Below are 18,684 nucleotides of genomic sequence, written 5' to 3'. Positions count from 1 at the left end.
TTGTCAAGCTTGTGAGGTTCTTACCTCGTCTTCTGATGATGCATCTCAGCAGGCAACTCCTTACAGTCAAATCCACAGCTGCATGAAATCTGGCAACTACCAGGTAGGTTGCTTAAATAAACCCACATATATTTGAGGGGGTTTTATCATTCCATGTGAATGATTCCACCTGAGCTGATGGGGATTTTTAATAGATTTAAGTGTTTCGATTAACCATTAACATACTGTTTTAAAACCCACATATTTAGGAATATAACTTAATCTGGTACACATTAGATTAAAATATCTTGGATTCCATAGGATGTAAATAATTCCTGGCAGCTGAGGTCTGGAATTCTCAGGTAGACTCTTAATTCTTTGGGTTTCAAGGAATGTTACTGCTATGATGTGCAAATTTATTTATATTTTTCTTTGATTTTCTGAATGGTAGAGAACTTTTGTTATTTGTTCCCTTTCTGGTTGTTTAATGAATTTTAGTATTAAATATGGGTGCAAGCTGCTTCTGTTAGTTTGATCGTTTTTACCAGATAGAAAATTACTCATTTCTTTTGCATTATGCATTGACTATCCCAACTGTGTTTTTGTTAAAGGACATAGTGAAAATATTCCTCGAAGATAACCTAACCCTCAGTTTACCTGAACAGTTCAGGCAGTCGGTGTTGAGAGAACTCTTCCAAAAAGCTCAGCAAGGGTGAGATGTTAAATAATGATCTGTTCAATGATGATGAAAAGCAGTTTTCATGAAGTATCTTTTTTGTGGGAAGTATATAGAATCTTGTAACAACAAATTACTTAGAGCAAGGAAACTTCAGCCATCATTTCTGTTAGCAGTAGTCTAAACTGCATCAACCATAGCTCCTTAGTTGGAGGATGTATCTCACTGTGGCCATATGTGGAAAAAGTGTAATGGGCATTAGTACTTAATTTTACCACTTTACTGATGTTTGGTTTTTAAAATTTTTGTCATAATTGATCATATAAATATATATGTGTAAATGTATATATCTAATTTATAGTTAAGTTCATGTTTCTTAAGAGGTCTTCTAAAGCTTTGAGTCAAAGCTGCTTAGGCTGACCATACTAAGCAGTAATATTGTAGGAGATGTGTATTTCCTTGGGAACACTGGCAGCTTAGTTACCTGTGGTTAGGAGCCTTGTGCACTGCTGAACTAACCCAGGGCTGAAAGATTAGTTTGGTACATTTAGTAAGCAGATGAGCAGAGAGAATTAGACACATTACAAGGGCAGCTTGTGGTTGATCTTCCAGCTGAGAAATGCTGAAGACATGGCTCCATCCAAAATTCAACCTTCTCTGGAGCTTAGGCACTTGAATCAGGGCTATATGAAAAGCATCTCCATATAATGATGATCATAATTGTTCTCTGAAGAGAAGGTGCCTAGTAGTATTCCAGCTAAGAAGTGAGAGAGACTCGTTTTTACAAAAGTGTGAGAAAAGAGTATTGATGATGACAGATTCTTGTGTAAGAGCTTAGCAGTTATTGCATTTAGCTTTCACTTCAGCCAGAGAAGTCACTTATGTATCTCTTAGAAGAGCTTCTTAGAGGCTGTAGCTTAGCACTGTCCAGGGGTGATTTCATCTCTGATATGGCTGATACAGAGCATCTTCAGTGACTAGGGCTGGACAGAAAGACATGGAGGAGTAATAGAGGACTGGGAAGGATTAAGAGAAGGAAACCATAAGTTCTGCTTATTTGTTTGGATTTTTGTCCAATGATTGTGTATTCTGAGATGCATAGATATTCCTGCAGTCTTTTGGACTGTCAGCCGTGCCCAGGGTGTGCTTGCCAAGATGCAGTGCACCTCTGTGTCAGTCACACTGCTGTAGTTGGAGTTCAGTTGTGCTCAGGCTGAACCAGTAATGAAGTCTGTGTGTGAAACAAAGCTGTGGGTGGGGAGGGAAGGTTTCTGAAGAAAGCGAGGTCTTGGGTAAACTGAAGTAGATCCCAAGTACAGTTTTTGAGTGCAGGCTTGGACAGAGGCATATGCTCCAAACTCTTCTTGGGGTCTGGCACCTGCTCTGATACCTGCTCTGTTTGTTGGAGTAGTTTTGTGATCTGCAGTTTTTGTATCCATGCAGGAATGATGCTCTGGATGAAGTATGTTTCAAAGTCTGCGTGTGCAACACAGTCTGCGACATTCTGCAGGGGCGAATAATTGATATTCAGTTTTGTCAGCTGTTCCTGAAACCCAGCAAAGAGAAAATAGACTTCCTCCTTGAGGTAAAAAAATCAATCTGAAACTAGAAGGGAGAACAGTGTTTAGTGAGATACCTCTTTCTCCATATAACTGTATTATTGCAAGTAGTGCTCAAAGCTCTGAATTTGAGCCTTGTCTTTTCTTGTCTCTTCAAGTATGTGACAAAAATTTTCTGACAGTACTCTGTACTTCAGAGCAAGTAAAACCTGTTCCATCCACTGCTCGTATTGGAACTGAAACATATTTCTTAAAAAGGGAATTCTTGCAAGCTGGCAATTTAATTCAGCTATCTAGTTGTCTTTCAGTTGGTGCTTTGAAAGAAAAGTCTTGGTGGATCTTACTGTTCTGCACTTAGAAATGTTGTTTCATTTTTAAACTCATATACTTAATGATCTTGCGAGGCTGACTGATACAGTGTGGCACTTGGTGTCAGAGCACCTCTGCATCAGAGGAATAGGAAGAAGGAATGTGAATTGTGCCTCAGGGAAGATCACAGTTGTTTGTAGCATCCTATCTCTTGTACAGGTTGAAAGAAACTCTGGTCCATGTATGATGGCTGCAGTGCTCCTCAGAGAGAGTCTCATTTCTCACAGTTGCACTGAGATTTCTTTATTGAGTTTTGTCAGTCAAATCTGTCCTTAATCTCTTTGGCCTAGAAGCAGGGTTTTAATAGCTGGTCTTGTGACTCCCTTACTCTCACTGTAGAGATGACAGGGTTACACAGAGCAAAACAGAAATACTGGTTTGATTCTGGATGAGTTATGCTAATCCCCCAGCAATGCTGCACTTGGTTCCACCCAACAGCACTCAGCTTTAAAAACTACATTATGAAGCAATTACAGACAGGTTGAGGAAGTTGGGGTTTTTCAGCCAGGGGAAGAGAAGGCTCCAGGGAGACCTTAGAGCACCTTCCAGTACCTAAAGGGGACTAGAAGAAAGCTGGAGAGGGATTTTTTCACAAAGGCATGAAGGTACAGGACAAGGAGTAATATGCTTAGACTGAAAGAGGGAAGGTTTAGATTAAGTACTAGGAAGAAGCTCTTTCCTGTGGCGGTGGTGAGGCACTAGAACAGGTTCCCCAGAGAAGCTGTGGTTGTCCCATCCCTGGCAGTGTTTAAGGTCAGGTTGGATGGGGCTTTGAGCAACCTGGTCTAGTGGAAGATGTCCCTGCCAATGGCAGATGGATTGGAACTAGATGATCTTTAAGGTCTTTGAGCTGAGCAACCTGGTCTAGTGGAAGATGTCCCTGCCAATGGCAGATGGATTGGAACTAGATGATCTTTAAGGTCCCTTCCAAACCATTCTGTGATTCTATGATAACTTTGTTGCCTCCCTTGAGAGAGTGTTTTACTGGCTGATACTAATTGTGAGACAAAACTGGGCAATAACACTCTCTCTAACTAAACATTGTAAGTGTTTGAAGGGGCTGCTTAATTCTTTCCTTTCATCCCCAGGTTTGTTCAGGGTCAATAAACTTGGAAAATGCTTCTGAAACCCTGAAGAGAAGAATGGCAGCATTTCTCAAGTATGTGCCCATGCTAAGATAACATGAATTTACACTTTGTAAGCAATGTAATACAGAACAATAAAAGTTCCAAGAAGTTATCACTGGAAAATTATGCACCTTCTTACTGCTCACGTATTAACATTCTTGTTTGTTTAGAAACTTGTGTTTGGGCATGGAAGATCTTCAGTTTGTCTTCATGATTTCATCCCATGAGCTGTTCATACAGCTGCTGAAGGATGATGAACGGAAGCTGCTCATTGATCAAATGCGGAAGAGGTCTTCTCGAGTCAACCTGTGCACAAAGCCTGTGACTTCATTTTATGATATCCCAGGTAATTATCACAGCATTCCCATTAACTTATAAGCAGACAGTGCCCTGTTTCCATGCTTGAGGTTACTATGTGCAGGTCTGCTCTCAGAAAGTGTAGGAGAATGTTTTTTTTAAAGAGAATTACCTCCAGTTGTTAGTTGGTGTGTGTCGTACTTATTCAAGAAGGTGGCTGTTACTTGCTTCTATCTTGAGTATAATAGATAAGCTCAAATGAATGTGTCCTAGCTGACCAAGTGAGAGTGGTGTGGTGTTGGTGTGAACCACGTGTGGCTGTGCCAGCTGTTCCCAGAAAGGGCATCTTGCCTCTGCATTAACACACTGGTGATCATAAGCTGTGTGGTAAGCTGGTCCAGAAGTACTGTCTGGCTGCAGTTTTAAACCTACCACAGTAAAACACAGATCTTTTCAACCAGTTCCCTTCCCAGATATAGCTGTCTGGCTGTGCAGCTGCACAAGTCAGAGCTAATGTAAGATGTGCCAGATGGTGACTGGGGCTGGGAAGAACTTACCTTTGCAGCTCTGATGCAGTCTTGCAGTGACTTAAGCCAGTTGAGAAAATGCATGTTTTCACTAAGGCAGTATAGGAAAACTTTTTAAAATGCAGATCTTGAACCTGTTGCTGTACTGTAGCAAGAGTGCTCAGAGCTGCTGGTGTGAGAAAAGGGGGCATTGCAGGCAGCCCTTTAGGTCAGGGGAGCTGGGAAACTGGCACAGGTGTTTGAGGAAGGACACAGAAGGATGGACCAGGCCTATGGAAGCATTGCTGTATCTGCTGTTCTCACTATGTTATGATTTAAAGGTTCTATGCTAAAGAAATATATATATATATCTACGTTGAGAAAAACGTACTAGAGACATGTTTGGGTTTCTTCCAGCTTCAGCAAGTGTCAATATTGGCCAGCTGGAACATCAGCTCATTCTGTCAGTAGATCCCTGGAGGATTCGCCAGATCTTAATCGAGTTGCATGGTATGACTTCAGAGCGCCAGTTCTGGACAATTTCAAACAAGGTAACTCACTTCATGTGGCCACAGACTAATTCAAGGACTGGTTAGGGATCAGACTGCAGTGAACATAAATGTTTTCTCATAGATCCTCAATTTGTTGTATCTTTCTCCCTCTCTGCGTAATGGTGGTTTAATAAGAATGATGATACATATCTCACATTCTGTATGAACAGTATTAACAACCAAACGTAGAACCTTTGTTTTAAGGAAGTACTGGCTGTATCACAAGCTTTCCTTATGAGAAAACACATTTTCATAGCTTTTTCTTTCAGTGTTCTCTCCAGTTAGCAATATTCTTTTAGCTTAAATTTCTGTCATTAAAAGGTGGGAGTAGGGGAGAGAGGAAGGCTTTAAATTTTTTTGTAAGATTTCTTGTCTTTTATTTTGCCCCCTTTCTCCTCCAGGTATTGCATATGCTGGGTGTGAACAAAGGGCAGCCAACCGTTTTTATTGTACTTCTGTAGGAGCCACACACTACTCCTTATTAGATGTAAAAATGAAAGAGTTGGCATTTAGGTGGCAATCACTTTCAATATGTGGGGTTTGTTTGCAGTGTTTTAAGCAGCGATGTGAATTCTAAAACTTGTTTCTGTGCAAATGTCCTATGCGTTTCTCTCCCAGTGGGAAGTACCAAATGTTTACGGCAATGTTATTTTAGGAATCAAAGACAGTCTGACTAGGGATTTGGTCTATATCCTGATGGCGAAGGGCCTGCACTGCTGTGCAATTAAGGTGAGCAAACCATCTGCAGCTACTGGCTAGTGTTTGGACAACTGAGTTCTAACAAAATGGAATGCATGGAAAGCCCTTTTTGAGTAAAGAATTGGAAAACTGGGGGGTGAGGGAGGTGTTGTAACAAGCTCTGTGTGATGTATAATGGTTAAGCATTTCTGTCTCTGGGAGGTCCATCAGCAGAGTAAAGATAATGGCTTTCCAGCAAGTTGGGCCTGGAGGTAATTTCATTCATAGAAAGTTTGGATTATGATGTACTCAATCATGTGGCATGTCCAGCAGTGAATTGACTTTGCTGATATGAAGTGCTGTTTTTTTTGCTAACTGTTTTACATAAGGAATTTATTGGAGTGTTTTATTTTCCTCATAATTGACAAGTTTGCTAGACTACATCTCAAATAAAATTGTGCTGAATATGCCAGTAGTTACTTCTGGTATGTTTTTTGCTGAAACTTCTTGTTTTGTTTGAAAAATCTAGAACTGTTAATAGCAAGTCCTAGGGACTCAGTGATTGAGATGCTTGAGCAATTCTAATCATAATGTCAAGGCTGGTTCAGTCAGGATAGAAAGGAACAGCACTTTAACTCTTAGTATTTTCCCTTAGGAATTCATTAGGAATCATTAATGCATATATTAATAGTATATCATTTTTATTGCAGGATTTTGTCCATGCAAAACAGCTTTTTGCTGCTTGCTTGGAGCTTGTGACAGAGTTTTCTCCAAAGCTCCGTCAAGTCATGCTGAATGAAATGCTACTTTTGGACATTTACACTCATGAAGCTGGAGCTGGTGCTGCTGGGGAACGTCCTCCTTCTGATCTTATAAGCAGAGTCCGAGGATATTTGGAAATGAGAGTACCTGGTAAGTACATTGCTGTCTTTCCTGGGATGCAGTAAAGCACAAACCTTGAGAGAAGTGGTGTGGGGGGGATATCACAACAAAATAAAAATATTGTAGATTTAGCATTTGTGTGTATAAGCGGAAAAACACAGTGACTTTGACACTGGTTTTAGTAAGTCTTTAGGATTTGATTAGTTTCTAGAAGATGCAAATGAGACCAGCAACATCATGATGCCTACGTTTGCTAAGTTTCTGTTTAGTCCCACTTAAAGGACTTGAACAGGGTAAACATGTCTTTACTTTTATCTGGAAAGCTTTTCTAGTTGTTTAAGCTTTCCTCATGGTTTCACACTGAGGAGTAATATAGTACTTCTGTGGTTAGAGGAAACTCTTGTTGCTTCTAATTTCCGGAGATGAGGTCTCTTGTAGGGCTAAGCATCATGTTTTCCTGGAATAGCTGCGGTACAGAAATGGCTATTTAGAGAGAATGGAGTTTGCTTGTATTCATACAACACTGTTTTCTCAAAAAGAAAAAAAAAGTTGAGCAAAGAATCTCTTTTCTTGTAGATATTCCTCTTCGACAAGTTATAGCTGAAGAATGTGTTGCCTTCCTGTTAAACTGGTGTGAGAATGAGTATTTGACCATGCAAGTTCCATTACCTCTGGTTCAAACTAATCCTTATGTGAAGGTAATGAGTGCTCAGTCTCAAAGCTTTCTCAAACTGTAGTTGATATTTTTTCCTGTTGAAGTCTTGTACTTTTCAAAGCATGTTCCCTTCTGCTCAAGAGTGTGGGGCTTTGTGGCTGTAATGATTTAAGTCTGGTGTAGAAAACAGCAGGGCTAAGCAACAGGTGTGTTTAGCAGTTGGAAAAAGACCTGGAAGCTGTGCTGCAGGAACAGGTGAAACTAACTGTGCCTTGGCCCTTGCTGGCTGCAGCCGAGGTTGGTTCCATAAGCATCAGGTGTGTGTGGTTGTGATCCAGAAGCTGATTGCAACCCTGTAGCACTTCCCTAGAGGACTCTTCTCTCAGTTGGAACTCAGCCTAGATTTATGTTGGAGGTATGAGAAGTTTGCAGATCTCAGGCTTCATGTCTGGTTTCTTTTCTGTTCCTGAGACACTTATTTTCCAAATGCCCTGTAATGGTTCCATTCTTTAACCCAACACAAGTGTTGAATTTCTGAAGACATTCAAGCACTGCCTTTTAGTAAACTTTGCTTACAAAATGACTTTACAGCAATGTTGGTGCTTCAGAGCTCCATGGAGCTGAAGGCAAATTGTTTTACAGGACAGAATCGGTTTTGACCCACTCTACTTACCTATAGTATTGGCTAATTTCCATTTTGGGGTTCAGCTTTTCTTGTGTAGCATCGTGCCAGTTTCAGTTCAGAGTAATTATTATGTGAAAGTTAAGTGAGTTCTAGGGAGTCAGTCATTGTAAAACTGTATCTTACGGAGTTTGGATTTTATGCAATATATTTAAGTTTGTTTTATGGAGCCTCTAGTAATGAAATATACACTAAGGAAACTAATAAAAGGGGAGATCCTTTGTTGTTTAATTCCTACCTTCCAGCTTCCTCATCAGTGTTCTCTGCTGCAAAGTTTAGTCACATTGCTTTGTAGCATTTGTAATGTAAAATCACTTGCTTAGCCGTTTTAAATGGCAGTAATTCCTTTGCTGTAGTTGATATTCAGAGAAGCTGCAGTTACTGTATTTTTCCCTTTGCATTGCATAGCTGGGCCAGTTGCTGGCTGCTACATGCAAAGAGCTTCCAGGTCCCAAAGAAAGCAGACGCACAGCTAAAGACCTCTGGGAAGTGGTTGTACAAATCTGCAGTGTATCCAACCAGCACAAACGGGGGAATGATGGCAGAGTGAGTTTGATAAAGCACAGGGAGTCTACTCTGGGGATCATGTACAGGTATGTTTTCTTAAATTATGTTTAAAGATTGTTTGAATTGTATGTCTGACCCCAAGTTACCTTCAAAAATCGTCTGGATTCCACTTTCAGGGTGGTGGCAGCGGCAAAGGATTTCTGAGTAAACATTGTCACTGTTGGGTGTCAGTGGTGATGTGCTGCATTTCCATTTCACAGGCAGAAAAGGAGTGTGTGGGACTCAAGTCACCATACAGACGTCAAAGCATGTGCTCCCATTATAACCAGTGTGGAGCTTCCAGTAATGCCAATGGCATCTGGAGGGCAGTTTAGCTGACAGGCCAGAGGTGTCTGCTTTGCATCAAATAGAATTGCTCTGTATCAGTTAACTACTGTAATAACTGTATTAAGCACCTAGCTCACAGCATGGGGATCTGTACTTGGCTTTATGTTTCTGAGTCTAAAGCTAAATGTTATTCAGTCTTGAAATTCTAGTTCAGCTAAGCTCCTGGGAAGAGGAAGGAAGAAAATATTCTTGACTGGAGTAATTTCATTGTCAGTCACCTAACCACTGCCATCTTTAGCCTCAGCTGACTGAGTAATTCAGGACTCTGATTTGTCCACTCAGTGTTCTCAGCCTGTTCCGAAGTCCAAGCTTGATTACAAATTACCTAGTACATTTTGGAATGCATGATTGTATTGAACAGACTTTCTTGTTAAAAACTTGGGAAACGTGTCCCTGTCACTGTTTCCTTGCCTTCCTCGAGCTAATCAGGTTAACATGTGCCTGATGACCAGCTGCTCTTGGCTGTAAGAGGGTACATGCCGTGGGGTCCAGCTGTACACGCTGACGGGAAAAGAAGCAGAAGTACAGGTGTACTCCAGGTTACTGAGCCTTTTCTGACCCCTCTGATTCAAACACTGAAGGGCTGTGACCCTGTTGTGGTTATGGAAAACAAGCAGTGAAACCTTTTCCAAACAGGCTGTGCTTGTCTGGACTGTCTTATGGTGATGATTTCTGATGTGTGTGATTAGGAAATCAGTGTGCCCTCTCCTGTAAGTCTGTGGGGCATTGCTGCAGTCCTACCTTGGAAAATTACAGCACAGTTCAATTGCTTTCCCTTCTGGAGTTGATGGTTGACTTACTACAAAGTGGTTCTCATGTCTTTTATAGCTCGATGGAGCTATACACCTCTTACTTAACCTGTTTTAAGTGTAAAAGTAAAACTTGCTAGTACCAGTGTTAAAAGTGAACAGTCTGCTTGAGTGTTTTCACTTCTCCATGCTGCATTTGTAAACTTAGGGGTGAAGGGGTGTTCGGGCAGATGAAGAATTTGCTCTTTGTTGTGCATTATTACTTATATCAGTTTCTCTGTCCCTGATTTAGGAGTGAATTGTTGTCCTTCATCAAAAAGCTTCGGGTAAGTCACAGTGTTGTTGAGAATGTGTTTGCAGCCAGAGCTTCCTTTTGGTATAATATTTTTTGAACTTTTCCTGTTAAACTCCAGAAAATCTAACAGATATATAGGTATTTTTATGGCTGAAAGACTTTTGAATTTGGTATTTCTGACACACAGCAGGGTAAAAAAAAAATACCCTGAATGTGGAACAGTGGAGATCTGTTGCCATTGGGAGTGTATTCCATTGCAGCTGTCATAAAGCAAACCATTCCTTTTGGAGGGAGAAGGAAGCTGCTGCATGCATCATGCTAAGCAGATTATATCAGAAAGGAAATTGTTTACAGCTTGTGGGTTTGTAAGTGCATAGAAAGTTGTAGTATACCTAGCTTAAGGTTAATGTTACGCAGTAGCCACAGAACACAAACATGTGTAAAACCAAAGTAAAGTTTATATCCAAGGAGTTACTCAGTAAAAACTGAATTGATTAAAAGTAATCTTTAAAAAGTAGTAAATTTTAAAAGTAGTTCTTAAAGTAATTAAAAGCTTCCTACATAAATTTCTTGTGGTATCCTTGTGTTGCAGGTTTCTTAATAAAATATTTCAGTAGAAAATTGTAATGATGCCAGAACTTCTTACATAGTTTTAGAGCTTAGGGAAGAAAGTGAAGTTTTGTTACTTCATGGAAATACTTTTTTTTTCTTACAGGAACCATTGGTTTTAACCACAATATTGTCCCTGTTTGTCAAACTTCATAACGTGCGGGTTAGTATATATCATACAAACCTTCCTTGGTTTTCCTGAAATGTTTCATGTTGTAATTTCGCTTACCATCTTTCTTCTCTTAGGAGGACATTGTCAATGATATTGCAGCAGAGCACATTTCCATCTGGCCCTCATCCATCCCCAAGTAAGATGATAGTTTAAAATCCAATGTTCACAATCTGCATTTTGGTAATGGGTTTGGTTGCAGTTACTGTGTGTTGGTGTGATTTATGCCACGTAAGGACGTCGCTGACCCCGCTCTGTCTGGGAGCAGGTTGGCCTGATTGCATGGAGGGTTTTGCTCCTGGTTTGATGTTCCAAGTGTAGGTGTGGGTACAAGAAACTGAGGGGTGTGGGCTTTATTGAGCTCCGTGTAACTATGTGAACTGTGTAACACTTTTAATATGAAATAACCTAGTATTTTTGAGGTGTGTTTGAATAATAGCCAAAATGTGAAGTAGCAAATGGTATGCATTGATTTTTTTCTGACTGGATTGAACTGTATTTCTCCAATGAAGTTTAGAGGCTCTGTGGGGGTGGAACCTCAGAACCTGCTTTAGGTTCCATATATGCATTGGAAGAGATGACTCTAATCAGAGAGAGTGTGTGTGTAGTGTGGTGAATTGTCTCGAGCTGGTGTGGTTGAACAGTCTTGTTGCTACTGATGTAGACTTCAGTGTATATTACAAGGTCAAGCAGAAGAAAGTTGTGTTCATTGTTACCAGAATTTAGCAGTAGGGTCAATAAAAAACATGCTTTTAAAACTGGGAATTCCACATGATCTTTGGGAAGGGCTGCCTGAACAGTGTGCCAAACCTTTGCCAGCCTTCCTTTCCGAGCTAGTGCCACAGTTTTCCAGAAATTTCTGTCTCTGGCCATTCATGCAGATGCTGGGATAAATTTACAGTGGTTTCAGATGTTGTTTTCAAACTTCTTGAAACAGAGATCCTATATTCCTGCCAGAACCCTCTTATGGTATCAGCCACATATGAAATTCTGACTATTTGTCCAAGTCTATGAAGGATGTGTTTGTTCTGTTGGATTTGCTGCATTGAAACAATTCAACAGTAGTCTCAGTCAACACTAAATCTTCCCTGGAGTTATTTTTGCTTGACACTTAATGCAATGTGCGTTGGACTTAAACTGGATGGGAAACCAGATTACTGGTTATAAAAAACCAAAGCTATCATTTAGGAATTATTTTTCTTTCTTTTTTTTCTTTTAGTCTTCAATCAGTGGACTTTGAAGCTGTGGCTGTTACAGTAAAAGAGCTGGTCAGCTATGCACTGACTATCAATGCAAACAATCGCTTCTGGTTAATTATTCAGGCAGATATTTATTTTGGTAAGTGAAACCAATGTCTGTTTTTAGCATGTGTGTAGGAGTACATTGTTGCTCTGAGACTTGCTTGACATAACCCTCCTTGTATTTTCTCTTACAAAAAGAAGTTTAAGTGATACATGAGGTTAAAATCTTCAGGTGCAGTAGTGTAGGTGGATGTGTCTGGGAGGCTGTCTAAGCCCACAGGGAGACTGAGCTTTGTATGGGTCATGCAGAGTTGCTTTTAGGGTGAGGGAAACTTTAACAGCTGTCCTTAATTTTTCTACTGTAGTTGGTCCTTGAGTGGTGTAATTGTCAACCCCTGACACTTGAGTGTTTTATAAGTGAGTTGAAAGTTGTGTAAATAGTGTTTGCTTTTAAATGTAGAGATCAGCTTTGCTGGAGCAGAAGGTGAGCAGAGAGGAGAGGATCTGTATCTTATACAGGGAAATATCTAGGGATGTAAATGGGGGAACCATGAACTCCTGATCTGGTCTTGGTTGTGATGGGAAGTCCTTTCCTGTCATTCTGTCCTCTTCTGCCACTTGCCCAGTGCTTATCCTTGCTCCTCAGCTGGGAGGAGCTGAATTAGAGTCATAGAATCATGAAGGTTGGAGGAGACCTCTAAGATCATCAAGTCCAGTCATTAACCTGCCACTCTGCTGTAACCCCTGAAATCTAAACCATATCCTTCAGTGCCAGATCCAGATGCCTCTTAAGCACTTCCAGGGATGGTGACTTCACCACCTCCCCGGGCAACCTATTCCAGTGCCTGATCACCCTAACTGTGAAAAACTTTTTCCTCACATCTAATCTGAATCTCTTCTGTCTCAGTTTATGGCCATTCCCTCTAGTCCTCTCACTGGAGGCATGGCAGAAGGGACCATCTCCCCCCTCTACAACCCTAGTGCCTGATCACCCTAACTGTGAAAAACTTTTTCCTCACATCTAATCTGAATCTCTTCTGTCTCAGTTTATGGCCATTCCCTCTAGTCCTCTCACTGGAGGCATGGCAGAAGGGACCATCTCCCCCCTCTACAACCCTATCAGGTAGTTGCAGAGAGTGATGAGGTCACCCCTCAGTCACCTCAAGGCTAAACTAAACAAACCCAATTTCCTTAGCTGTTCCTCATATGACGTGTTCTAGACCTTTTATGAGCCTCATTGCCCTTTGCTGGACTCACACCAGCTCCTCAATGTCCTTTTTAAAGTGAGGGGCCCAAAACTGAACACAGTACTCAAGGTGTGGCCACACCAATGCTGAGGACAGAGGATGGTCACTTCCCCAGTCCTACTGGCCACACTATTCTTGATACAGGCCAAGATGCCATTGGCCTTCTTGGCCACCTGTGCACACTGCTGGCTCATACTGAACCACTGTCAACCAGCACTCCCAAGTCCTTTTCTGGCAAACAGCTCTGGAGCCACTCCTCCCCCAGCCTGTGGCTCTGCCTAGGGTTGTTGTGTCCCAAGTGCAGGACCAGCCCTTTGCCTTATTGAACCTCATGCAGTTGTCCTCAGCTCATGGATCGAGTCAGTTCAGGTCTCTAGAGCTTTGGGACAACACAGAGGGTTTCAGGTTCTGGGCACTATGACACACACCCAGAGTGCACCAGGGCAGTGGAATCTTGTCCAGCCTGTGTTATACTATGCTTTGTTAAATTATTCCCCGATCTAGAGTCAGTTCCTGAGACTTGCTTTGTAGTGTGAGTAAATAAAGTGCAGAAGAATGAACTTCCAAAAGATAGACAAGTGTGGTAGTGCCTGGTGTGTGTGCTAAAGATGTGGCCATAGCCAAACTCATAGGTAGCTGGACATTTCTTCCACCTGAGTTATCTGTTTATCTGTCTACTTGCTGGTGCTTTGGGCTGTCACAGAGGCAAGGTGCAAGTTTCCAAATCTTTTTTTTGACTGGAAGGATGTCTGTGGTGTGCAGAAATCTTAGGCTGTTGCTTCCAAAGGAGACACATTTGTCTAGAAGGTGCTTTGCAATGCTTGGGGTGAGGGAAAGGGTCTTAATCCAGTGTTCAGCCCTGTCACCTTGTATACAGAAGAGAACACAGGGTTATAAACTGGCAGCATTCACTGCTTGTACAAAGTAGAGCAGCATCCCAGATGGAGGATCCTTGTGTAGGGAGCCTCAGAAGTGGTATGTGAAAGAGCAGTGGTTGGAACATCCTGGCGGGTGCCAGGGCTGTGTCAGCAGTGATAGGGACCAGCAGGCTGCTCCTGCCACAGAGCCCTGAGGGCTCCCTGCTCCGCAGCTGAGACCTTACTGCAGTAGAAGTAGTGCTGAACCACGAGGGGTGTGTGGTGCCATCAGCTGAGCCACTCACTCACACCAACTCAGCTCCCTCACTACCACTGTGTGCTAAGTTCAGTGAAGGAAAACTTCTGCTCTAAGGTCATTGAATCCAAGATCAACTCCCTGAAAAAACAGAGTAATTTTCAAAGGGCAGAACTCTGCCTGTGATGATAGTTTTCCTGATTCTGTGGTTTTCTATCAGTGTTTTACCACCTCTTGTGTGTCTGTGCTTTTTAAACAATGATATACAAGTCACTTTCCCAGTAGAATTCAGCTATGTGATATATGTATCTGATTAGTTCTATAAACAATTGATCTGAGTCTTGTAAATAACTGCTGTGTTTACTGATAAGACCTTATTTTGTTTTTTTTCCTGTGGCAGCAACGAATCAGTATTCAGCAGCCCTTCACTACTACCTACAGGCAGGAGCTGTGTGCTCGGACTTCTTTAATAAGGTGGTGCCACCAGATGTGTACACAGACCAGGTGAGTCAAAGTGGGATTTAGGTTTACAAAAATCTCTTTCTGGATTCAGTCAGCTTTCTGATTCTATGTAGAGACAGAGCTGTTCAACACACACAAATTCCTGTAGCCTGTGAGGTTTTTATATCTTGATACATTTAGGAATATGAATCCTCGTAGATCCCCTTTTTTTTGGCTTGTTGCTTGCAGGCCACAGAAAATCTGAAGCTTCTCCTTCACTGAATCACAGAAGGCTTTTCTGGTAGTTCATAGAGGCTGAACATGGCAGAGCTCTCAGCTGGGAGAGCACTGGTATGGGACTCCAGTAGCATAGTGAGCAGATGGAATAGCCCAGAGCACACACATCCTGATGGGTGTGATGATCCCCCAGCTCATCCCTGTGAATTCACAGTGTTGCACAGGGCCAGGCAGGCAGACCCACAGGGCTGCACAGAAGCACTCGCTCTGCCTCACCAGCAGTGCTGGAGTGCTGACCTGACCCTCCAGCTGGTGGAAACACCCTGCTTCCACTGTGCTTCTGGTGCTGGTGTCACATGGATGGAGCCTGCTTGCTTCCAGCCATGGTGCAAGCAAACACTCTGTATTGTCTTCTGAAATACTGTCTGCTCCAGCTAACGTGGGTGAGGGAAAGAAGTATGGATCACATCAGCAGTGAGATTCAGACAGCATTGGCATCTTTTCACACAAGTTTCAGACTTTGGCAGTGAGCAGAGCTGTGTGACAGTGCTGTGCAAGGCTGTCTAGAGATGGGTGGGGTTGTAACTTGGCCTGTCAGTGTGCCAGAGCTACAGCACTGTGCATGGCATGTAACTGTGCACTGTGCAAGTGAGTGTAACAAGTGGCTTGTCACTTGTTATTCGCGTGCCCTGTCTGTTCACTGCTCCCTGTTCACATGGGAATCCTGAATGTTCACAGCCCGGTTTAAGCTGTGGTACAGGAGTCCCAGTGGGACCCCCGTGCTGTCACACAGCAGCAGATGTCTGCCTTGGTGTCAGAGCTTTATCCATGCTGGTCCCACCCCAGTTAGGCCTTTCCTGTGGGCAGCAGGAGGTAAGGGTGAAGCTTTTGGCCAGGCCACAGCCTGACTCCCCTACAGAAACTTTGTTCCATACCCTTGGAAGTCTCTGAAGTGATGAACACTCAGGTGTTCAGTGCATGTGCTAAAACCCAGGACTTTTGGAGGGGTTTAGAAGAATGTGGGTGGCTATGTACCTGGTCCCTTGACTTACAAAAACAAAAAATTGCTGTTTGTGTTTCAAAAGTAACATCTCAGAACTTGTGTTTTTAACCTTTCTATAGGTGATAAAAAGAATGATCAAGTGTTGCTCTTTACTCAATTGTCACACCCAGGTAAGAGGCAAAATGTGGCATTAAGTAAAACATTTGATTATCATTATTTTGATGTTAGAAAGTGGGGGGAGAGCTTTTTAAAAAGATGCTGAATCCAGCTTTCCTTGGAAATGCAAACTGCAGTAAAGTAGGTTTTGTTGTTACCTTTGCTTCTAGGACACTCAGATAACTGAAATTAATGAGCAAATAAACATATACGTGGAAATGTTGCAAAAAGAAAATGGTCTGGGGCTGTTTTGTCCTACTTTTCTGTTAGGTTGGGCTTTTTTTCTGAGCAACAGTGCAGTATCTGTGGGGTGGTGTTGGGAACCTGCCCTTGTTCTGCAGGTGGTCACTGTTGTGCAGGGAGATGGCTCAGTCTCCAAGAACTAACAAATATTATGTTAGGCTGACTTTAAAAGCTATTAAATGCTTTTAGAAATCTGGAAGGCAGGTCAGACCCTTCAGATCTGAGTCCAATCCCCTTTTTTCCTTCAGCTGCTGCTGTTACACATGAGAATGAGCTGTGTTCACATGCTCAAGACTTGCTTGCTGTGGGAGCAAGGACTGGATTAACTCTGGAAAGAGAGTGGGGTTAGCAAGGTGTTCTGTGGAAGGTTTCAGGGTGGGGGGAGTTAAGGTTGTTGGAACAACTTTGAATCTTTCCTTACAGGTAGCTATTTTGTGCCAGTTCCTCAGAGAAGTGGACTACAAAACTGCATTTAAGGCACTGCAGGAACAGAACAGGTAAAATCTTACAACAAAGTTCCTAAAGGCATAAACAGTGTGTGAATGTGTCAGTTAATATAACCTGTGTTGCCTTTCAGTCATGATGCCATGGATTCTTACTATGAATACATCTGGGATGTCACCATCTTGGAGTATTTGACATGTATCCTTTTGCTGGAATACCACTCATACTGGGTGTTGATGGTTGGAAAAAGTCTGTTCCCTACCTAAGTGACTTTCCTTCACTCACCCCCAGATCTCCACCACAAACGAGGCGAGACAGACAAGCGCCAGATAGCAGTAAGTGAACAGAGGCTGCTGCAGGGGGGTGGGCTTCCCTTAGGCTTTCCCTCCCTGAAACCACCTTGGGAAAGAATTGCCACTTCCAGTTTTAATTTTGTCACAGTTCTTTTAGAGTCTGGTGCTCATGTAAGGTTGTTGCTGGAGGGGTGGGGTTACAGAACTAGTGCTGGAATGCCTTGAAATGAAGCAGTTTTACTGGAAGGACTATTGAGAGTGGTGTCTCCTCTGTTGTTTCAAGATAAAAGCCATTGGCCAGACAGAGCTGAATGCCAGTAATCCCGAGGAAGTCCTACAGCTTGCTGCACAGAGAAGGAAGAAGAAGTTTCTTCAAGCAATGGCAAAACTTTACTTCTAGGCTAATGCTGGAAGATTGTTATAAAATGTGTAGAAGTGGAAAAAAAAATCTTTCAAGACTTTATTATTTTTAAAAATTCTTTACACTTTTTATACAACATTTACAGTCTAGTATCTTTCTTCTTAGAAATAGATGAAATCTTAAAATAAACCCCTTATTTTTACAAACTGTACAGAAGGCTGGAGACAACTTCAGCTAGTTCCACAATGGCTTGTTTGAAGAAGACATGAATTCAAGTTTGCCAAGCTGGTGTGAGTGTAACATGGATGTGGGTGGCACTTGATGCTCTAGTGGAGCTTGTGGGCTGCTCAGTGTCATCAAACACTTGTCCCTGGATGTGGGGCACAGGGAGGAGCATCACGAAAGAGGGAGGAGAACCAGTACCCATCTTTCCCAGTACTGCCCTTCATCACAGAAGTGACTCAGAGGTAGTGAAGGAAAACACAGTAGTTAATGCTGTTTATAAACACTGACAATGTACAGCTCCACAGTTAGTTTAAAATACTGTTCCTATGACGTGAGTGGTTGTAGAGTACCCTGCAGATCACTTAATCCCATACCTTCTCCAGTTCTCAGTATGTTTGTTCCTGTTGCAACTTTGTGGCTTGGTCTAACACAATAGGACTCCTTCCTTCCAAGACTGTACTTCTTCCAGTTATGGGTACTTCAGCAGCAGGTTCATTGCTGGTACTCTTACCTGAGGGCAGTGATATGCTAAAACTGAAGTTTATGGCAGGCCTAAAGGGCTGCCTGAGTCTCATCAGCCTCCTGTGGAGCTAGAGTTTAATGCAAGGCTGGCTATGCTGCACCGCAAGGGCAGAGTGGTTTCAGAGATGTAAACTGCTTACCCACAGCCTCAGTGATACTGCACCTGAGCTGTGGGACTAACTGACAGGCACTGAGCTCTGACTTTACTGAGAAAAGAGAAAGAGAAGTCAAGAAGAAGTAATGTACAAGCTGCCAATGAGTTCTCCTGTATGTCTAACCCAAATTAAAGCAATTAAAACATGTAAGCTGAGTGGATGAAAAGTTCTTGAGATTCTTAAGTTAGGAGTGGTCAGAGTTGAACTGAGTCATGTCAGAATGAACCAAAGTGGTCCAGGCTCCTGTGGTAGCAGGGAGGGACACTTGGGTCTTTCTGTTGAGTCTCTAGGAGGTTGCTGGTCTCAATTTCTACCTGCTGCATCTT

The 18,684-nt window shown here is 42.3% G+C and overlaps 1 protein-coding gene across 1 annotated transcript in view; it reads left to right on the top strand.

The window, feature by feature from the left end:
- INTS8 (integrator complex subunit 8) overlaps positions 1–17,619 on the top strand; it is a gene marked incomplete at its 5' end in the record, with an annotated part of 21,088 nt that extends 3,469 nt beyond the window's left edge. The window contains 20 exons of the mRNA XM_009069187.1: positions 1–103; positions 591–691; positions 2,099–2,240; positions 3,672–3,742; positions 3,881–4,056; positions 4,931–5,064; positions 5,683–5,793; positions 6,453–6,654; positions 7,201–7,322; positions 8,370–8,554; positions 9,897–9,930; positions 10,615–10,671; positions 10,755–10,816; positions 11,897–12,015; positions 14,679–14,782; positions 16,079–16,129; positions 16,782–16,855; positions 16,936–17,000; positions 17,094–17,137; positions 17,379–17,619. The exon at positions 1–103 is cut by the window's left edge and continues 47 nt beyond it. Of these exons, the coding sequence (XP_009067435.1) occupies positions 1–103; positions 591–691; positions 2,099–2,240; positions 3,672–3,742; positions 3,881–4,056; positions 4,931–5,064; positions 5,683–5,793; positions 6,453–6,654; positions 7,201–7,322; positions 8,370–8,554; positions 9,897–9,930; positions 10,615–10,671; positions 10,755–10,816; positions 11,897–12,015; positions 14,679–14,782; positions 16,079–16,129; positions 16,782–16,855; positions 16,936–17,000; positions 17,094–17,137; positions 17,379–17,495 (2,074 nt within the window). The remainder of the gene's footprint in view (positions 104–590; positions 692–2,098; positions 2,241–3,671; positions 3,743–3,880; positions 4,057–4,930; positions 5,065–5,682; positions 5,794–6,452; positions 6,655–7,200; positions 7,323–8,369; positions 8,555–9,896; positions 9,931–10,614; positions 10,672–10,754; positions 10,817–11,896; positions 12,016–14,678; positions 14,783–16,078; positions 16,130–16,781; positions 16,856–16,935; positions 17,001–17,093; positions 17,138–17,378) is intronic.
- Between the last annotated feature and the right edge of the window lie 1,065 nt (positions 17,620–18,684).

Source organism: Acanthisitta chloris, unplaced genomic scaffold, assembly GCF_000695815.1.
Source record: "Acanthisitta chloris isolate BGI_N310 unplaced genomic scaffold, ASM69581v1 scaffold14112, whole genome shotgun sequence".
Classification (NCBI taxonomy): Eukaryota; Metazoa; Chordata; class Aves; order Passeriformes; family Acanthisittidae; genus Acanthisitta; species Acanthisitta chloris.
This window is presented reverse-complemented; position numbering and strand designations above follow the sequence as displayed.